Here is a 17769-nt window from a genome sequence, read left to right on the forward strand (position 1 = left end):
AGACTCAGGTGTGCGTCCTTCCACACACGCTCCTGGACAGTGTGAAGGAGTTTTCCATCGAGGTGAATGAATCCGTGAAACGAGTGCATGTTTCCTCTCTCCTGGCCTTGCAAACACACCTAGGGCTGCTCTCCCCTTGCTTTGTCTGGATTGCATCCTCACTGGCCTCTGCTGTTCTCGCTGCACGAGTGTGTCATTACTGTGACGGTCCCCTGAGCTACAGGCAGGCCCCTAGATTCCGTTCCTGCCTTCTGCGTTCCTGAGCTTCTCCTCCTGAAACGTGGGCCAACAGGACAGGATGGCGGCTTCCTGCAGGACGGGCCTTGTCAGGGCTGCTCAGACACAGACGTGCACTGAGGGGAGGACGCTCTTCTTCATGGTCACAGGAGCCAGACATCTCCTCGGGTCCCGACGGGACTCCCCGTCGCTTGTGGGTAGTGGCCCTGACCCCTGGAAGTAACCGGCTTCAGGTAACGACCCAGAATGGCTCTGCTCCCACCTGGGCCCCTCCTGGCCACGCTGCCGTGACTTCCTTTCACTCAACACATGCCTCCCAGCCAAGACTCTAGGCTCCCAGACGCACATCCAGAACCTTCTCTGCAGCCTGGACCAGTCCTAGTGGTGACTCTGGTTTCAGTTTAATTGCTGTCGTTCACGAGGTGCCTCCAGGAAGTCGTAGCAGGTCCTAGTGACTTAACAGTGAAGGTCTGAGGTGACTTCCTTCTGAGCAGCGCCCTCCGAGGCAGGTGTCTGGCCTTGATTGGCGGCCGCTGCCCGAGCCGTTTGCACCTGGGCCCTCTTTGCAGCGAAGAGGCCCGGCTCCCCATGCGCCCGGGCTGGGTGTCCGCGTCAGCTCAGCCCCACCACGACCTGAGCATGTGCCCCCATCTCGCCCGTCCCCTGCTGTCCCCTGTAGCTGAGTGCCCTGGGGAGGAGTCTTGCCTTACAGGGCTCGTCCCAAGACCATGTCTGAGTGCGGGAGGTAGACGAACTGCCTTTGAGGTAGACGCTGTTCCTGTTTGTTTGACAGGCAACCCTGAGGCGAGATCAGCATCCAGAACCCAATGACCGTAGGAAGTCTGCAGACCCTGCTATCTAGTATCGAGTCCCCAGAGCCACATTTTCTGTGACGAACGCTTTCTGTGATGAGGCCCCGTCACCCACGACCCTCCTGCATGGCAGGGCTTCCTTGGGGCCAACTTAGAGACTCGCATGTGTCCTTGCGGATTCACCTGCGTGTCCGAGGTCACAGGATTCAGTGGCATGGCTGGGGACCCGCTCAGATCTGTGCTGAGGACCAATGCCCTAACCATTGGTTTGTGCTACCTTCTCCCCAACGGGCGCAGCGTTCTCAGTACAGGTACCGACTGCTCATAGCTGTTTCTAATAAAGTGTTATAATACCGCATGTTCTCCTAGTCGTCACATCTTAGTATCTACAGCACAGGCTGGGGGGAATTAAGTGCGCAAAACAGGAAACGGTAAGAGGAATCAGTGAAAAATTCACTAATTCAATTCAATAAACAAGTACTGAGCACATAAAGATGAGACAGGCGTACTTATTCTGCCAGATTCATGGTCCCAGCGAGCATGTCGATGTGTGATGGGGACATTTAGCCTCGGAAGGGCCGCCACTGTTGTCTGGATGCTTTGGGAAGGCCAGAGGACAGCCAGACTGACGAGTCCTTCACCTCCTCACTGGCCAGTCTAGGAGCACATTTCACCGGAGCTCTGTGTCTGTCACACTCTCCTGTCTGATGACAAAATAAACCTGCTAATTTGCCATTATCATCTGTCTGTTTTAGTCTGAGTTTTCCCGGGGAACATCCAGTCATACAGGATCTGATTCTTTGTTTCCCACAGTATCAGGGACCCACGTAGAATCATCAGGTTCTAGGACAATTTCAAAGGGCAGAGTAAGGACTGAGAGTGAATCTGTCAAATAACAGAACGAACGTCCTTTCTTACAGATTTAAGTTTGTATCAGTGCATTTATTCCGTGTCCAAGTTCAAGAGAGAATTATCACCTACATGGAAACAGGTAATGTTACATTAGGGGTACAGGGTTATAAAAACGACTACAGGAAAACCTAACAATTTCAAGGAACCATATTCCAATCTGCTTACATATTTTCTTTGAAGAGAATGTTACAGTTGACTACTTGCTAATTTTGTAATTGCTGCTGTGGTTGATTTTACCTCCGATGTTTACTGAAGTGGATCCAAATTATAATGAATATCAGTACAATTTTCATTTTCAAAAAGGGTAAAATACTTCAGAAAATCATGAACCCAATTAAGACTAATTTTAAATTAAAAAAAAAAAAAGATGGCATTATAAGAATATGAAATGGAAGGGAGGTTTTAACTGGGAAAAAAACCGACTTGTAACACCCTAATCATTAGGCATTTCTTTATTTCATTGAATTATACCATTAGGATTTCATTGAAAATGGTAAACTTATTGAAACTCAACACAAACCATCTTCAAAAATTTAAATAAAATATGAGATTCAAATTAAACATACAGCCTAGAAAATATTTTCACAACAGACAAGTATTTTTCTAATTTTTACTTAAAAAGATTTCAGAAGCTGGGTTCATTGTAGCTTGGAGAGCTTTCCATGTGAGGAAAAGAGCATATGAGCATGTGTAACAGCCAAAGGAAGGCTCTCAGGTTTTCGTCTCCCCACCATGAGTGATGGGCAACAGCGGAGGCAGAACGCACACCACCAGTAACTGGCACTGGACGTGGACACTCAGCCTCTCGAAATCACCTGGACCTGAGCTTGAGAGGATCGAGGACCCACTCCTGCCTCAGGGGTCACCGCCAGGCTGCCTGGGCTGGCCCCCCGTTTTACTTCACTCAGCCTTCCTGAGCCTTGGCTTTCTCATCTGTAAAATTGGCTTCATCACAGTACCTAAGATTTCCGTGAAGATTAATGTAGCCAAGGAAAAGTGCTGCACTCCGAGTCTGGCACAGAGAGTGAAGCTATGTTATCTGTCACTTTCAACATTAAATCTGTATGACAAAATCATCTGATACCAGAATCACTTTTCCCTCTGTTCGAGGGAATCATCTCTCTTCCTGGAATCATCTGTCTTTCTTCTCAGTCAAATGAGATTGAAGAAGTAAACTAATTACACAAAGCCACCTTTCAACGTTGTCTTGTCTCCCAGTGTCACATATTTACCTCCCGATGGAGAGAATAACGGCTCCAAACACACACACCTTTCTTTGACTAACTCCCTGTGTCTCAAGGTCACTGGGGACACCCAGAACCTCATGCACAAAGGAGGGCAGAGCAGCGGCCAGTGTAGCTTCACTGAAGATTCTGGCAACTCTGTGAGAATGGTCCCATTCTGCAGGTAGGGAAAATGAGGCTTGGAGAATCTATGGACCGTCAGCAAGACCTATGTGGCCACTGACTGATGAAAGTGTCACTCAGACCCAGGCCGTATGAGTCAGCGCAGACCCGGTTCTGCCGTGTCACACAGCACTGGCTTCGTGGAGGACACAGGGACAGGCTTCAGGTTTAATCTGCTTCTGTGTCTCCCCAGGCCTTTGGCCTTCACCAGGTGCAGTGACACACCCAGTGCAACTGCACCTTAATTTGAAACCACAGCCCCCACGCACACGTGCGTACCGGGCACAACCCCACACAGGCTTCTCCCTCGTAACTCTCCTGCCCATAAATGCATCTTCAAAGTTTTCCTCATGTAAGAAAATGACTGAATAATTACTTTGGCTCTAATCGTGCTGACATCACAATGACAATGAAAACTCTCTAGTAATTAGAAACAAGCCTTTTTCTAGTAAACTTTTTCAAATATTTAGAATTACACCATGAGGGTTGTTCAAAAACAAGTCCCTAATACTGATACCAAAAGAAAGTCTATGATGGACTTGAGAAATTGATATTAATCTTAAGAAAATATTTCCCACAAATGTGGGAATGGCCTATCAACCAAATGAGGCAGAAGAAACCAGAGACCACCATTCTGCAGGGAATTTTCTGTTTCCCCTTTCCTTCCTCTCTCCCCACAGCTGAGATACATTTAATATTGAGGGATTGTCTCAAAATGATGATTTCACTCAGTAGGGTATAAAAATAATTTTTAAAATATCCTGTTAAAGAGGGACATACTAAAATGTTGACTGAAAATATAACTATTTTTGACCATATCACAGTTAATTATGCACAGGCATTTAACTGTTATAAATTTTATTAGAATAATAGAAAATCATACATACAGATAACCATAGGATACACACACAGAAATTTAAAGATAATTTTTATGCTTTTCAATATGAAACAAAGTACAAATCTCATGGAGATATATTGCTAGAAACACCATGAAGTGAGAGAGTAATTACCTTGAAAAAGAAAAGCATAGGAACATATAGGAATTACTAAATAATAAATAATAAAAAGGGACTACTCCGTTATGTGTAGCATAAAACACAGGTATTGGAGAATGGGCTTCCCCACTTTCTGACTGGAAGTAACAATGGCCATATGAAATCTACTGGTCACTCAGATATTTTGCTAGATATATACAGTATATACAGACCTTGCAGAGAAACTGTAAATATTTTTCTCCTTTGTGTATAACAACTTTATCTTAAATGCAATATCTAAATGTAAAGTAACGTTTTATGGTAATATCAGAATTTTGTGAATTTTTATTCTTTTTTGACATCTGAACTGGTGTTGGTTTCACATTCTGATATCTTTGCGAAGAAGTTCCCGCAAAATATGAAATAGGTAAGAAAGAGGTAAAAAATGGATTTTGCAGTGTCTAACACTCAATCTGCCGGTTTTCATGTACTCTTTACATATTGCTGTCAAGTCACATCTTCAACAATCCGTTGAAAAACCACGTATGGGAAAACTAAGTCTACATATCAGAATCAGCAGCATAACCGTGGTTCTATTACAAAATTAACTCGGGAATGAAAAAGCCTGCCAGACTCCCTCAGAGAGATGGTTGGATTTCGTTAAAAAACCACCTATGTCGTCTAAAACAGAGAGGGTCTCTTAATGGAATCAGAAATTAGAAATGAATCGTGTGAATTTTGTTCCTTATTTTCTCTACCATGAAAGCTTGTTCATAGATAAGTGTGATGGAAACCATTCCTTTTTAATCTTTTTTTTTATTTTGGGAAAGGATAAAATATGATCATTTCCAATTTATAATATCATTAAGTGAAAAAGAAAGCATTATCTAGGATGGAACGTGGGCTTTAAAAACGTGTCTGGACCTCACCCCGACCCCGGGCAGGGCACTCACACTGACGTCTGCACGGACCCAGCACTGGGGCAACCAGGCCCGCCCACCTGTCCTTCTTCATCTGTTACAGGTAAGTCACAGGCAGAGGCAGGGAGGATGGGATTACTGTCTGCACGTTTTGGAGAAGTAGGGAGAGCAAAGCGATCTGGGAAGAACCCCATTCGTTGAGTAGGACGCTGGAAACAAACAGCAGCCTGCCCACCTCTGAGGTGGCATTTCCCGACCCTTCTTGAATCACATGTTCCCTCTTCCAAACAGGGTTATTTTTAAGATGGGTTTTTCACCATTTCAAATAATACTGATTAAGTCTCCCAAACAAAGCTGTTATGATAGGAAAATAGGATTGGGATGAAATGGGCTTTTCTACACTAAATACACCACACCAAACACACGTGTGTGTACCCACAGGAGCACGTCAGTCCTTAGGCAGTGCTTAAATCATAGCTCGTGACATCGGTCCAAAGTCTAAAGTACGTAATATGGAAATATCTTTGGTTTATCAAGTATTAAGGCATTTCAGATTCCCCTAAAAGGATTCTAAACTGTTTTTTAAATTATATTCATATTTTACATACCAGAAAGTTAAAAATACAGAGTTGGAAAAAAAACATGCATTATCACTGCATTTCATGAAAGCACTTTTTTGTAACCGATTAACTTTCCAGTAAACAGTAAAAAAAGTGTTTGTATCACCACAGGGCATTTACAGTGAAGACCAGGACGATGGGTATATAACCCGACACCGGGAGGACATTCGAGATGGCCGACGTGGAGCCTCTTGCATCGGTATCTGTCAAAGATGACACACAGCCAGTTAATAAGGAATCAGGACCAAAGCAGCACTTCTCCAAAACCCACATCAGAGTGAGCACCTCAGCAGCCGGCCCTCAGTCCTCCTGTCAGTGGAGCCACGGGTACCTATGAAAACTGATGCATTTCAGCTTTCTCAAACAAGTCTAGGCTTTGTTCACTAGTATTATTTACTTTAACGGAAACTAAAAAACAACCTAATCATTCTGAAAACAATTATACTCCACGACAGACAACTCTGAGATAATTCCACAGTTTAATTAAAGAAAGCTCCATTGGATAAGAATTTAAAATATCTGTGTTTGTTTCTATTTTATACACTTTTAGATACACGATCGTGCATAATATAAAACATCATCTTTAAACAAAGGAATCAACGAAAGCCCCGCTTTCTCAGAGATGACTTCAGAGCCTGCCTGCGCTGGCCTGTGCAGCTCGGCGAGAGGGCAGATGTCACAGGCCAGGCCTGTTCTGGCCGCTGCAGCCCGAGAACGCTGACAGTGTCTGCCTGGGAGCTTCTCCGCTGACTGACCGCACCCTGCCACACCGAATGTCAACTCCCCCCCTGTGCTGTTCTGGGAGCCAGAGCACGTCTCGGCCCTTGTAAAGCCATCACCACCGGCGTCAGCACCGCAAGTTAACGCCTGGCTTTGCTCTATTTAAGTGCACACACTTTTAGAAGTGCCTGTATTCGGATACGGTTTTTACAGGTTTGCAGTTCTGAGCTACACACTTAGCATTTGCTTCGAATACTTTAGTCATGTGTTTGTTTTCGTGCAAGGGCTGCAGTCTTTATGGTTTCATGAAAAGATAAAATGCCTCCAAGTTTCCACGTCTCCCTTTCCCGTCACAAACAAAACGACGTCAGGCATTTTGCTTTCCAAGGTCAAAGGCCTGAAACCCGAATGCCGGTACCGTAGTCTAGGCCGAGCTCAATGAAAGCAGCAACGTGATCTACGTCGCTAAGAACTACAGGATGGGAAGACGGGATGGCTTCTGCCGTACAGGTGACCCCCAAACAATGCCGGCTTAGGGGCGCCCAGCCCGTGCATCAAAATCCAAGTATAACTTATCAGCCGTCCACTCCTACGGCTTCCCGAGCTCACATGGAAAGGGGGCTTCAATCCATGGTTGGCTGCATCCACAGATGCAAAATCCGGGATACAGAGGGCCAAATGGACATTTATTTAAAAAAAAAGTCTGCGTATGAGTAGACTCATGCAGTTCAAATGCGTATTGGTCAAGGGTCAACTGAACTTAAATGGAGGCCTGAAAACTCCAGATTTGAGATTTGCCGTGTTTCCCCGAAAATAAGAGCTGGCCGGACCATCAGCTCTAGTGCGTCCTTTGGGGCAAAAATTAATATAAGACTCGGTCTTATTTTAATATAACATTATTTAATATAATATTATTTAATATATTTTATATAATATTATTTTATATTAAAATAAGACCAGGTCTTATTTTAATATAATATTATTTAATATAATATTATTTAATATATTTTATATAATATTATTTTATATTAAAATAAGACCGGGTCTTATATTAATTTTTGCCCCAAAAGACGCACTAGAGCTGACGGTCCGGCCAGATCTTATTTTCGGGGAAACACGGTAAAAGATAAAATATCTTCTACCATTGTCACTGATAAAATGAGAATATAAGTCTTTCTCCCTTACTTCTAAAAGTTTAATTTGTGTAACAAAACAGGCTCATTTGGATTTTTAAAGGAAAAGGTGTAAACCTTCTTTGAAATCAGAAAATGAGAATTTTGTTTAAAGCTGTCTTTTGGACTGGCCAGTAATATTAAGGATTTTTCTGCTTTGTAAAGAATTGATAAGATTCATCTATAATTTCTAGAAGCCAAACGACTGGTATATTAAAAATCTTAAAAACAGTTTGTGGGTTCAACACTGCCCTTGAAAAATGCTTAAGGAATTCTGTTTCCATAGGCAATCCAAAGGCAAATTGTAGGCACAGAATGAGGGAAAAAAATAATAAAGTTCTGCTAAATATTTCTCGACGTCTTTTCTGTCTTCTGCTCTCATGTCTCCCCTTATTTTGCAGCACTGGTGAGGGACTCCTCCCGCATTCATCTCTTATTCCAAAACCTTCTCAGCACTCAGATAAGAAACATGGTGGGAAGAAAGGGGACAGACAGGCACCGAATGAGTCCCTCTTGGGGGTCAGGACACGACGCTGTAAGTACAGGAAGCAGGAAGAGTCCCCTCGCCCCACTTACTGGTTACTCTTGGAATTCTGATCTGTTCGCTGCTGGTGCCGTCCCCTCCGTCAGTCGCGGCCTTTACTTCGATGATGTAATCCTCCCTGACTGGCAGCAGCAGCTCCGCTGATGTCTTGTTTGTGTTCAGCACCTGCATGTTCCTCTGACTGCTGGTCCTGTAGAAAACCTAAAACGCATGGACACATCCTGTAGGTTGTGCGCTGCCCGCTTGGAGTTTTGCTCACAGCACTTACTCTTCGGACGTCACCTTACCGCTTCTTTCTACACCCACTGGAAGGCCAGCTGCCTTCACAGCTCTCCCACAGGCCTCAGACTCGGCCTCAATGAGCACACGGTACAGCCATCACTCCTCAAAGCCAAGGAGGCTGGGAAGGGCTGGCTGGGCTGTGCTTTAGGCTGCAGACGCGGGCAAGGACCCCGCATCTGACCTTGAACCCAGACCACGGAATCAGAGCCAATACTGAGTATGTGTGAGCATCAGAGGTAGCAAACGAAGTAACACCACAAACAATTCACAGTTTGTCCAAAATTCCCCCGTGAATAGAATTCTCTCATTTTGATTTCTGTTTAAGAAATCAGACATTTTGGGGAAATGCCCTGGTCACACAAAGCTTGCTACCTGCATGTGAAAAGCAGGTTGTAGAAAGAAACCATGTCATCGCAGAGGAAGGTCCCCGAAGCCAGCCTCCCTTGGAAAGCACACACCGTAGTGACAACTCACTTTGTACCCAGTCACTTCCGACTCGTTCTCCATGGCTCTGACTTGTTCCCAATTCAGTAGCACTTTTGTATCTGTAGCATTCCAGACCACGTTTCCGGGGGGCTGGCTGGGAGCTGGAAATGTAAAAGGAGAGATTCAAACCGATGTGAGCATGAGGGGCCTTTCCCACAGCACAGAGAAAGGCCACCCGGAGGCCACAGGCACGCAGAACCCCACGGGGACGCAGGGCCCAGGTGGACTCGGGGACACGACCAAGCCACATTTCCCTCCACAAGACATTTCAGTCCCAGTGCAGACAACTCACTGGATCATATTCATCACACACTTTAGGTTTGTTTGCAAAGGTCCCTGGAAACGTGCTGACGGTGGGGACACACCACTGCCCCCCCGTCACACCACGGCCGGGTTGCCAGGGACGGGCCAGCAGGGCAGGCTGGGACCGTTCTGACACAGGCTGAGGAACTGCCAGTCGAGGAGGTTACAGTGAAGTGTGGACCGTGTTTACGCCAGCTGGGCACGAAGGGCTGGGGGGTGGGGAGACTTAGAAGTAAGAACGTCCAGGAAGTCACGGCCGCAGACAGGAAAAACTGCAGCTGACTCTGTGCTGTCGTCTTCATTGAACACGTTTAAAGCAGTTTTTGAGAAAAATAAGGTAAAACACTGAAACGTTAATGAGAATCCCATTAGATAATTAACGACACTCTGCGGTTTAAAAATGCGGTTCCTAGTTTAGTTTCCATCATGAACAGGAGTCAGTGGCCTCGTGCTGGGGGCCGGGGGGGCTCAGAAGCAGCACTGACGGGACACGGAAATGACAGGACAAAACACGGCAATACCACCCACGTGGTACCGGCGTTGCAAGTGCCCCTGACAGTGCTGACATGTGTCATTCTTGGGGCTTCGCCACCGGCTGTGACGTCGTTACCTGAGTTGGTCACAGGGAAATGACATGAGTGACCGTGCTGGGCCACTCGTGTCACCACTGACCGAAGCCGTGAGATACGCCAATGGGACCGAGGACAGCAGCCGGGCGGTGTGCCCTACGCTGGTGTCTTTGGCTAGAATCTGCTCCTTGACCCCACTCTAAAATCTGGTGACCTGGTGTTTGCAGGGAGCTGAGGCCAGCTCACAGCCTTCAAGCTGCCATGCTGAGCTCAGGAGAATATCAAACGGCGCTGCCTAGGGCTGAGATACCCATGGGGAGGGCAGACTGGGGGTTCAAAGGTCTATTTGTAATTTAATGGGGACAGAATCTCAGTTTTGTAAAGAGTTCTGGACACTGGCTGCACAGTAACCAACCTTAACACCACTGAACCGCACATTTAAAAATGGGTGAGGGCCGGCCCGGTGGCTCAGGCGGTTAGAGCTCCGTGCTCCTAACTCCGAAGGCTGCCGGTTCGATTCCCACATGGGCCAGTGGGCTCTCAACCACAAGGTTGCCGGTTCAATTCCTCAAGTCCCGCAAGGGATGGTGGGCAGCGCCCCCTGCAACTAAGATTGAACACGGCACCTTGAGCTGAGCTGCCGCTGAGCTCCCGGATGGTTCAGTTGGTTGTAGCAGGTCCTCTCAACCACAAGGTTGCCGGTTCAACTCCCACAAAGGATGGTGGGCTGTGCCCCCTGCAACTAGCAACGGCAACTGGGCCTGGAGCTGAGCTGCGCCCTCCACAACTAAGACTGAAAGGACAACAACTTGAAGTTGAACGGCACCCTCCACAACTGGGATTGAAAGGACAACAACTTGACTTTGAAAAAAGGCCTGGAAGTACACACTGTTCCCCAATAAAGTCCTGTTCCCCTTCCCCAATAAAATCTGTAAAAAAAAAAAAATGGGTGAGATGGAAACTTTATGTATTTTTACCACAATTAGAAATTAAACAAAACACATGACGGGTAGGAGATGTCATGCTTCCCAAGGTATATGGTGGTGACAGCCTGTGACTTTACTTAACTCTTCAATGATTAATGTCAGATTTGTGAAGGATGTAAAACGAAATAGTAAACATTTATGTCTCTGAACAGAATCAACTTTCACAGGGACACGTTTCCTGATTTCTCAGCGTGAAGTCGGGCTCGTTGCACATAGCAGGTCCCCTTTCTCTATAATTCTCATCAAAGGTATTTTTCTAATTGGTGACTTTGTTTTTACTAATATCCAGTTTCCTACCATCCCATACGTGGTTCCTTGGGAGCAGAGACAACGTCCCGCGTGGTCTCTGACACAGGGAGCCCGTATCAGGGTCTGGAAACTGTAAGCAGAACAGGTACGATTGTCTGTAGGATCCCCAGGCAAGTGGACAGCTCTCGGGAAGAGCTGTGCCCCCACCAAGCACAGAGCGTAAGAGTCACACGTGTGGCTGGAGGGAGGACAGTTCCACGAGCGCCAAGGCCCTGCCTGAACCCTGCTCGCGTTCAGTGCCTTCCCGTGACCCTGCTTCCGCGTTTCCTAACCCAGGAAAGCCTTTGCTGGAGGAAGCCCACAGGCCGGCAGGGGCGGTGGTACATTCAGGCGTGTGCTCACAAATCGGGGTGCCGCCACGGTGTGCGGGCCGCGGTGCGTCGGGCACGCGTGCCGAGGTGACATGCGTCCCGGGGCCGTCCACAGCCCTTCAGTCCCGGGGAGGACATTGCCTTCCGCGTGCAGACAAGGCCGACTGGGGCCCACTGGGTCTTCCTTTCCCTTCGAAAGAACATCCGAGACAAAGCGGCTCAGAGGCCTGGACAGGCAGCGACACGGTGCGAGAGTGTCTCACAAGGCGGCTTATTTGTTCACGGCTGTCGTCCTTACCGCTGTCACTACTACTTAACTCACTATTCTCTTAATGTCTCCTTATCGCCTTGATACTGGTTTCCACACTCAGAAACTTAGGTTCCCTTTCCTTTTTAAGTTTATTAAAGCAAAAACAGTAAGTTGATTTTTAAGAAATAAACGTCAGGTACCTCTGAGAGGAGGCCCAGAGAAATGGCAAAACTTGAGAAGGACGAGGGCAGATAAAGCTTGGGCCAGCTCGCACGGAGGCACATCCAGAGTCACAGCTTGGAGCAGACGAGTGCACATTTTACTAAGTATTACTGAGGCTTCTGAAAACCCTAGAGCTTCCAAGTTAAGCTCTCGCGGCAGGAATCCGCGTCAGAACTCCCACCATATTCTGACTCGTGTTCTCTGAGTGTTTCCCACTTACATACCTTTACTTCCTGAGCACAGACACTTAATTGGGCGCCTTAAGTTTGGCGGCTGACGTTGTCTCAGCTCACATGCCGGGCCCGCCATCGTCCGGAAGAGCAAGACTGCCATTTATGAGTTTGCTCACGTGGACGCACACGCACCATCCCCGGCGAGGGCATGAACACGCAGGGCGCCTCGCTCCAGGTGCGGCCAGGCCAGGCCAGGCCGTGTTCCGCCAGCGGGCCGCTGCGATCGGTCCTGGGAGGAGCAGAAGGCCACGCCGGCTGTGAGAGCAGGGACCTGGAAGGAGGTACCCACTGCCCATCGTGTCTCCCTCTCAGAAGTCACCCTGAGCTGCTGCCCCTGGAGGGGACCCCGGGCAGGGCAGTGCACCATGGGAGAGCCCAAGCCAAGACGCAGGATGGACGGAGTCTTATCACCAGTGTGACTGTGTAGACGCCAACACGCACTGGGGACAGAGTGGTGACCATGCCCAGTCTCTGCCCCAAGGGCCTGTGCTCCGGCCACCGCAGGCGGCAGAGGACAGAGGAGCTACCGTCACAGGCTGTGGGCTCCAAGGGCTGTGTGCGGAACAAAGCAGGCGGGAGGGGGTGTCGGGGGGGGCTGCACCTTTAAACACGGCAGTGAGGTGGCGCCGAGGCTCCATGTGACGTGGCCCCTGGACGGGCATCCTGGGCAGAGAGCAGCCCGGGGAGAGCGTGAGGCAGGAGGGAGAGAAAGTGCAGGAAGGAGTCCCAGTGGGACGCAGAGGAGCAGTGGGAGGTCTGGCTGGACACCTAAGGACTAGGATGTATAGCAGGGTGATGACAAGTGACATAATGAGGGTGGTCCTGGCCCTAGGGAGGCAGGTTGGGGTGGGGTGGGGTGGGGCAGGCTGAGCAGCACAGTGGCTGCCTGGCGGGAGGCCGCCCAGGTGACGGCGTGTGATGTCACTGAGCGGTGAGCCCTCTAGACTCAGAGCCCCGTTAGCTGTGGGAGACCCATCGGGGGAGTCCAGGATTCGGGGCGTGGATACTGAAGTGCTGGGCTGAATTTACTGCAGGAGGGCCTGTCTGAAATGGGGCAGGTGGGTGACCAAAAACCGAGTTTTAGAAATGTCCCGCGTGAGGTCGTGCGAGAAGATTCTCGTACACCGAAAGTCAGAATCACCACTTGACTTTTCGTTACACAAAGCAGAATATTTGCCCTACAAATCCATTCCTGCAATCTCCAAGCATAAAATTGTCAACATGTTTCCTTTTAGAAGCCGACAGATTTTGTCACTGATGTGCCATCTGCAATTTTTCCTCATCAGCGTCTTCAGACAGAAGATGTTCTCAAGAGTTAGCTCTCTGGTTGCAAGTTACAGAAACTCCTTTTAGATTAAAGAGGCTAATTAGTGTTTCACTCAGAAAAGGTTTCAAAAAGCACAAGTATGTGGATGTCAGAACTGGGTGCCGCAGCACTCGACTTGGAGCGCTTCATTCTGCCACATCAGTCAGGACAACGTCAGCTCGGCCTCGTGAGCTGTGCACCCAATGCCACGGCGACCAGCATACGACGTGTGCACCTTTAGAGCCAGTGGGAAAGGACCACAGTGAGTGTTTGAATACACAATTTTCAGTCCAAAGGAAGTGCTTCACGCTGACCTGCTCTGGAGATTGGATTCACCCAGTGTGTCACCCATCAACATTTCATCAGTGGCCCCCAGTGTGGGCCTTGGGGCTGGGTCAACAAGACACAGAGGATTCTGTCCCCTGCAGGTGACAAACCGAGGGGAGGACACACAGCAAGCCAATCGAAGACGGTGCTTAAGAGCTTTACGCCCAGGGCGTGACAATAACTGTCTTCATAATCACAAAAGCCTCACCAGAATGTGCGAGCAGGATTTGCAGCCAAAACCACCTCGATGGCTACGATGCCTTCAGAGCTGCCGGTAACAGTATGAGAAATCGCCTCAGAAGATTCTGTTTCACCGGTATTTTGGCATGTTTTGAAAATTACCGACATAAAATTTAACAATCAACCTCAGACTGTTCCTCAGGTACAGCCTTAGGAGGACTGCAGTTTTCACTCTGGGGCATTTCCCCTCCACGTAGGGAGCTTTTCCTTACTGTCACTTACGGACCCACAGGTGGAGGCCCTCTGAATTGTGGGCACAGGACTGTACCGTTCTCTGAGACTTCACTCCACTGTCGGGGTCCCCGTCACGCGACAGCTCTGTGTGGAGGAGCCCTGGCTGTCTCTGAGCACCTCACCAGGTCCTAAGCGCAGAGTAAAATCCCAGCGAAGCTGACGTGAAACGAGACGCAGAAATGCTGACCGTGGTTAAGGCTGCGTCCTCCTCCTGCCTCTGTGACTCAGCAAAGTCACCTGACCTGTGCACCTGAGCGTCCTCCCCTCAGAAGTGCCATTAGGAATCATTACATGAAACGTACTTAGAACAGTGATGGGAAACTGCGCAGTGAGAACCAGCCATGCGAGTCGTGCTCGTCGTGTGAGTTCCGCTTTCCACTGGGTGTTTGCACACTACCTCCAAATTACAGGGGCTTTGCTTCTTCTCACAGCTTTGTTTCACTCATTGCACCTGACCATGACGTCCCTATTGATTCGTAACCAGCCCCTTCCTCCTGCCTGACCAACCCCCAGGCTCTTCACTGGGCCGTGACGTCACGCTGTCATTTGCGTCCTAATTTCCTAGCAGGTGTTCACGTTGGGACGACGTCGTCAGAGCACAGAGCCAGACAAACTTCTCTGCACATATTTTTGCAATCAGAATTTTTGATTGATGCTTTGACTATGTAAATGAAGATATATATTTAAATCTTACTAATTCGGAATTGATAATGGGAGCACCAAACATATTTAGTGAGGAGTTCTATACACAGAATATGTTCAGTTCATTGCCAAACCCACCTTCTCAGTGGTCGAACCCCAACTGCTGCGTGTCGGGGAGAAGAGACCGGGTCAGGCTTCCCGGAATTACTAGTGAAGGATACAACTGAATGATCACAGTAGCTGGCTGCTTGTACATGTATGCTGCGAAAGGGACGAAAGGCTTGGTTTCCAAACGTCTGCTCTGCAATCTAGGACCCTAGCAATTAGGTAGCCAAACTTTCCTTTCTACAGAAAATCACCGGTAAACATGTGAACTTCCCTGGGAGGATTCGCGCTGGTTGGTTGAAATCCAAAGCAGCACAATCCCGATTTACACGTATCTGAACTTATACGCAACACGAGCCATGATGTTCACGTTTACATTACCGGGGTCTGAGCCATCTTTGCCAACAAATGCATGTTGTCATACAAATTTGGGAATTATATGTGAAAACAAAGATGCACTAATGAAACCAGCAATCAAGCAAACCTTGATTGTCTCCTTCTCATAGAAAGCCAGGTAAGCAAACAATTTTCCTGAATTAATAAATTTTGAAAATAAATTAAGAACGTCTCTAGTCAGAGTTTTTAAAGTATCAGTACATTCACGTAGACCAACATTGTCTGACGGCAAACTTTTACTGTACATTGCCGTCTTCTGAATAATGTAGAAAGAAAAGAAAAATCACTTCTGATTCTTTGATGTTGGTAATATTTTAAGAGAAACGTGGACAGACGTGCCTAAGAGCTCACGTTGAGATTTTCCAAAGGGTCACCCGCGGGTTGGCGTGGGTGTCGCCCCGTGTGGAGACACACGTGTGGCTCTGCGTGTGCAGGCGTGGGGCGGGGCTCGCGGGCGCGCTGTCCCTTTCAGGCCACGCAGAAGGAACGCACACTGCTCCTCACACCGAGAACCCCGGTCATACGTACGGGTTTTCCTGGTGGTCGCCGTCACCGTGGCACTGAAGGGCCCGGCGCCGGCGCTGTTGTAAGCCCGGACGGCGCCGTGATAGGCCAGGTTGCTCCGCAGGCCGCGGAGAGTAGCCGACGTCCGGCTGGCGGCCACCGTCACTCTGCTGGCCGAGTCCTCCTCTCCACTGGTCCAGATCCGCACCTGTGGTCAGAAAGCATGAGTGGTGCCCGGGGCTCGCAAGGCACCTTCCCATTCTACGCGTGGCAAGAACGTGGGCTTGGGGATGGACTTACTTCACCAGTTATTCAGCAAATATTTAAGGACCTACTGTGTGCTAGGTTGCCGCCTTCAGCTCCGTGCCACAGAGCTTAGAGAACAGGGACTCGAGGGGACAGATGTCAACATGTACACAAGTAAGCCAGGTTAATTCAGAGTCAGGGCTGAATACTACGGGAGTCTAGTCGTCAACGTGGGAAGTGAAAGGAAAACCTGCATTTTAGACGAGTGAGCAGCTCCCCGACTGAGACCCTGATCACCCAGGCCCAGCTCCTCTCCGGAAGGCTGCAGCTCTCAGACTCCATGGGACGGTGGGGAGCCTGAGCTATTGGAAAAAGCCTGTCAAAGCCAGCTGGCCACGGGGCCGTCCCACGGTGATGGCTGATGCCACCTGCCCACCTGTGTCTGCAGAGCTGCAGGGAGCAGCAGGTAGGAGTGAAGTATCAGTACGCGTGAAAATGTCTCGTGTGGACTTCCTGTTTCGGAAACGTGCAGAACGACCTGGGACTGTGTGAAGGTGTACGTGTACATTGTACAAAAATCAGTTAATGGTAACATCTGATAAAACCAGAAAACGTGCGGGGAAACCCCACGCCCCGTAATTGTCTCCAGTGTGAGCTGGAGAGTTCTGCAAGGCTCTGCTGGGAAGCTCGTGTTGCTCTCGAAGTGAAAACAGGAATGAAACCAACAACAGCAACAAAACCACCCAACAAAAGTCTTGTGAAACGTTGAGCTCAGATAGGAGCACTGACTGTGCCCGCGGGGGCAGCACAAACATGGCCCCAGGCTGTTTCTCTTGTCTTTCTTGGGATTGCACCCTTTTGTCTTTCATTTTTCTATTCTTGATGCAAAACATAAAAACAGGAAGCCACTCTGATATGTAAATAAACAACTGCTTTACAGTGAGTGTGCTGATGCATCCCGTGGGGCCTGTGGCAAGCCAGCAACCACGTCCCTGTTAGTGAGGGAACCCCCACTCAGCCCTGGCTCGCTGCTGGGGATTGGCCAGCGTGCACAGGGCTGGTTTGTGTTTTTTAAAGAAAGCAGAAATCCTGCTTTGAATGTGAATGCCCCCAGTTTAGAGTGGGCTCCGTGTTTTAGACAATGCGTGGCCCAGACAACACGTGCTGACGGGCTGCACAGCGTAATTGGTTTCAGGCCTCTGAGAAAGTACACTAAGTTACTGTTTTCTTAAATGAGCAACTATAAATTCTTTCTTTAAAGAATTAGTATCACAATGTAAATCAGTGATGGTCCTAAACGAGCACACTAACAGTACAGCTGATGCATGTAAGTAGTACGTCCCTATGTGTGTACACGTACGTGTGTGTGAGTGTGTGTGTGAGAGTGTGTGTATGTTGTATGTGTGTGTTGTGTGTGTATTACATTCCACAAGGAGGATGTGAACCCAGATGATTGGGACTAAATTGAATGCAGAGTTTCTACAGCTTTAAAGCATCAAAT

General features: G+C 48.3%; 1 protein-coding gene across 3 annotated transcripts in view; it reads right to left on the reverse strand.

Moving 5' to 3' along the window:
* Positions 1–4276: 4276 nt before the first annotated feature.
* The window catches only part of LOC117037310 (contactin-3), a 209305-nt gene continuing 195812 nt past the window's right edge, over positions 4277–17769 (reverse strand). For all 3 annotated transcript variants that reach the window (XM_033133242.1, XM_033133240.1, XM_033133243.1), the window contains 4 exons: positions 16047–16230; positions 9074–9186; positions 8350–8518; positions 4277–6084 (listed from right to left, as the gene is read on the reverse strand). In XM_033133242.1, coding sequence (XP_032989133.1) covers positions 5984–6084; positions 8350–8518; positions 9074–9186; positions 16047–16230 — 567 coding nt within the window. In that variant the 3' untranslated portion in view covers positions 4277–5983. The remainder of the gene's footprint in view (positions 6085–8349; positions 8519–9073; positions 9187–16046; positions 16231–17769) is intronic.

Source organism: Rhinolophus ferrumequinum, chromosome 17, assembly GCF_004115265.2.
Source record: "Rhinolophus ferrumequinum isolate MPI-CBG mRhiFer1 chromosome 17, mRhiFer1_v1.p, whole genome shotgun sequence".
In the NCBI taxonomy this organism is placed as follows: Eukaryota; Metazoa; Chordata; class Mammalia; order Chiroptera; family Rhinolophidae; genus Rhinolophus; species Rhinolophus ferrumequinum.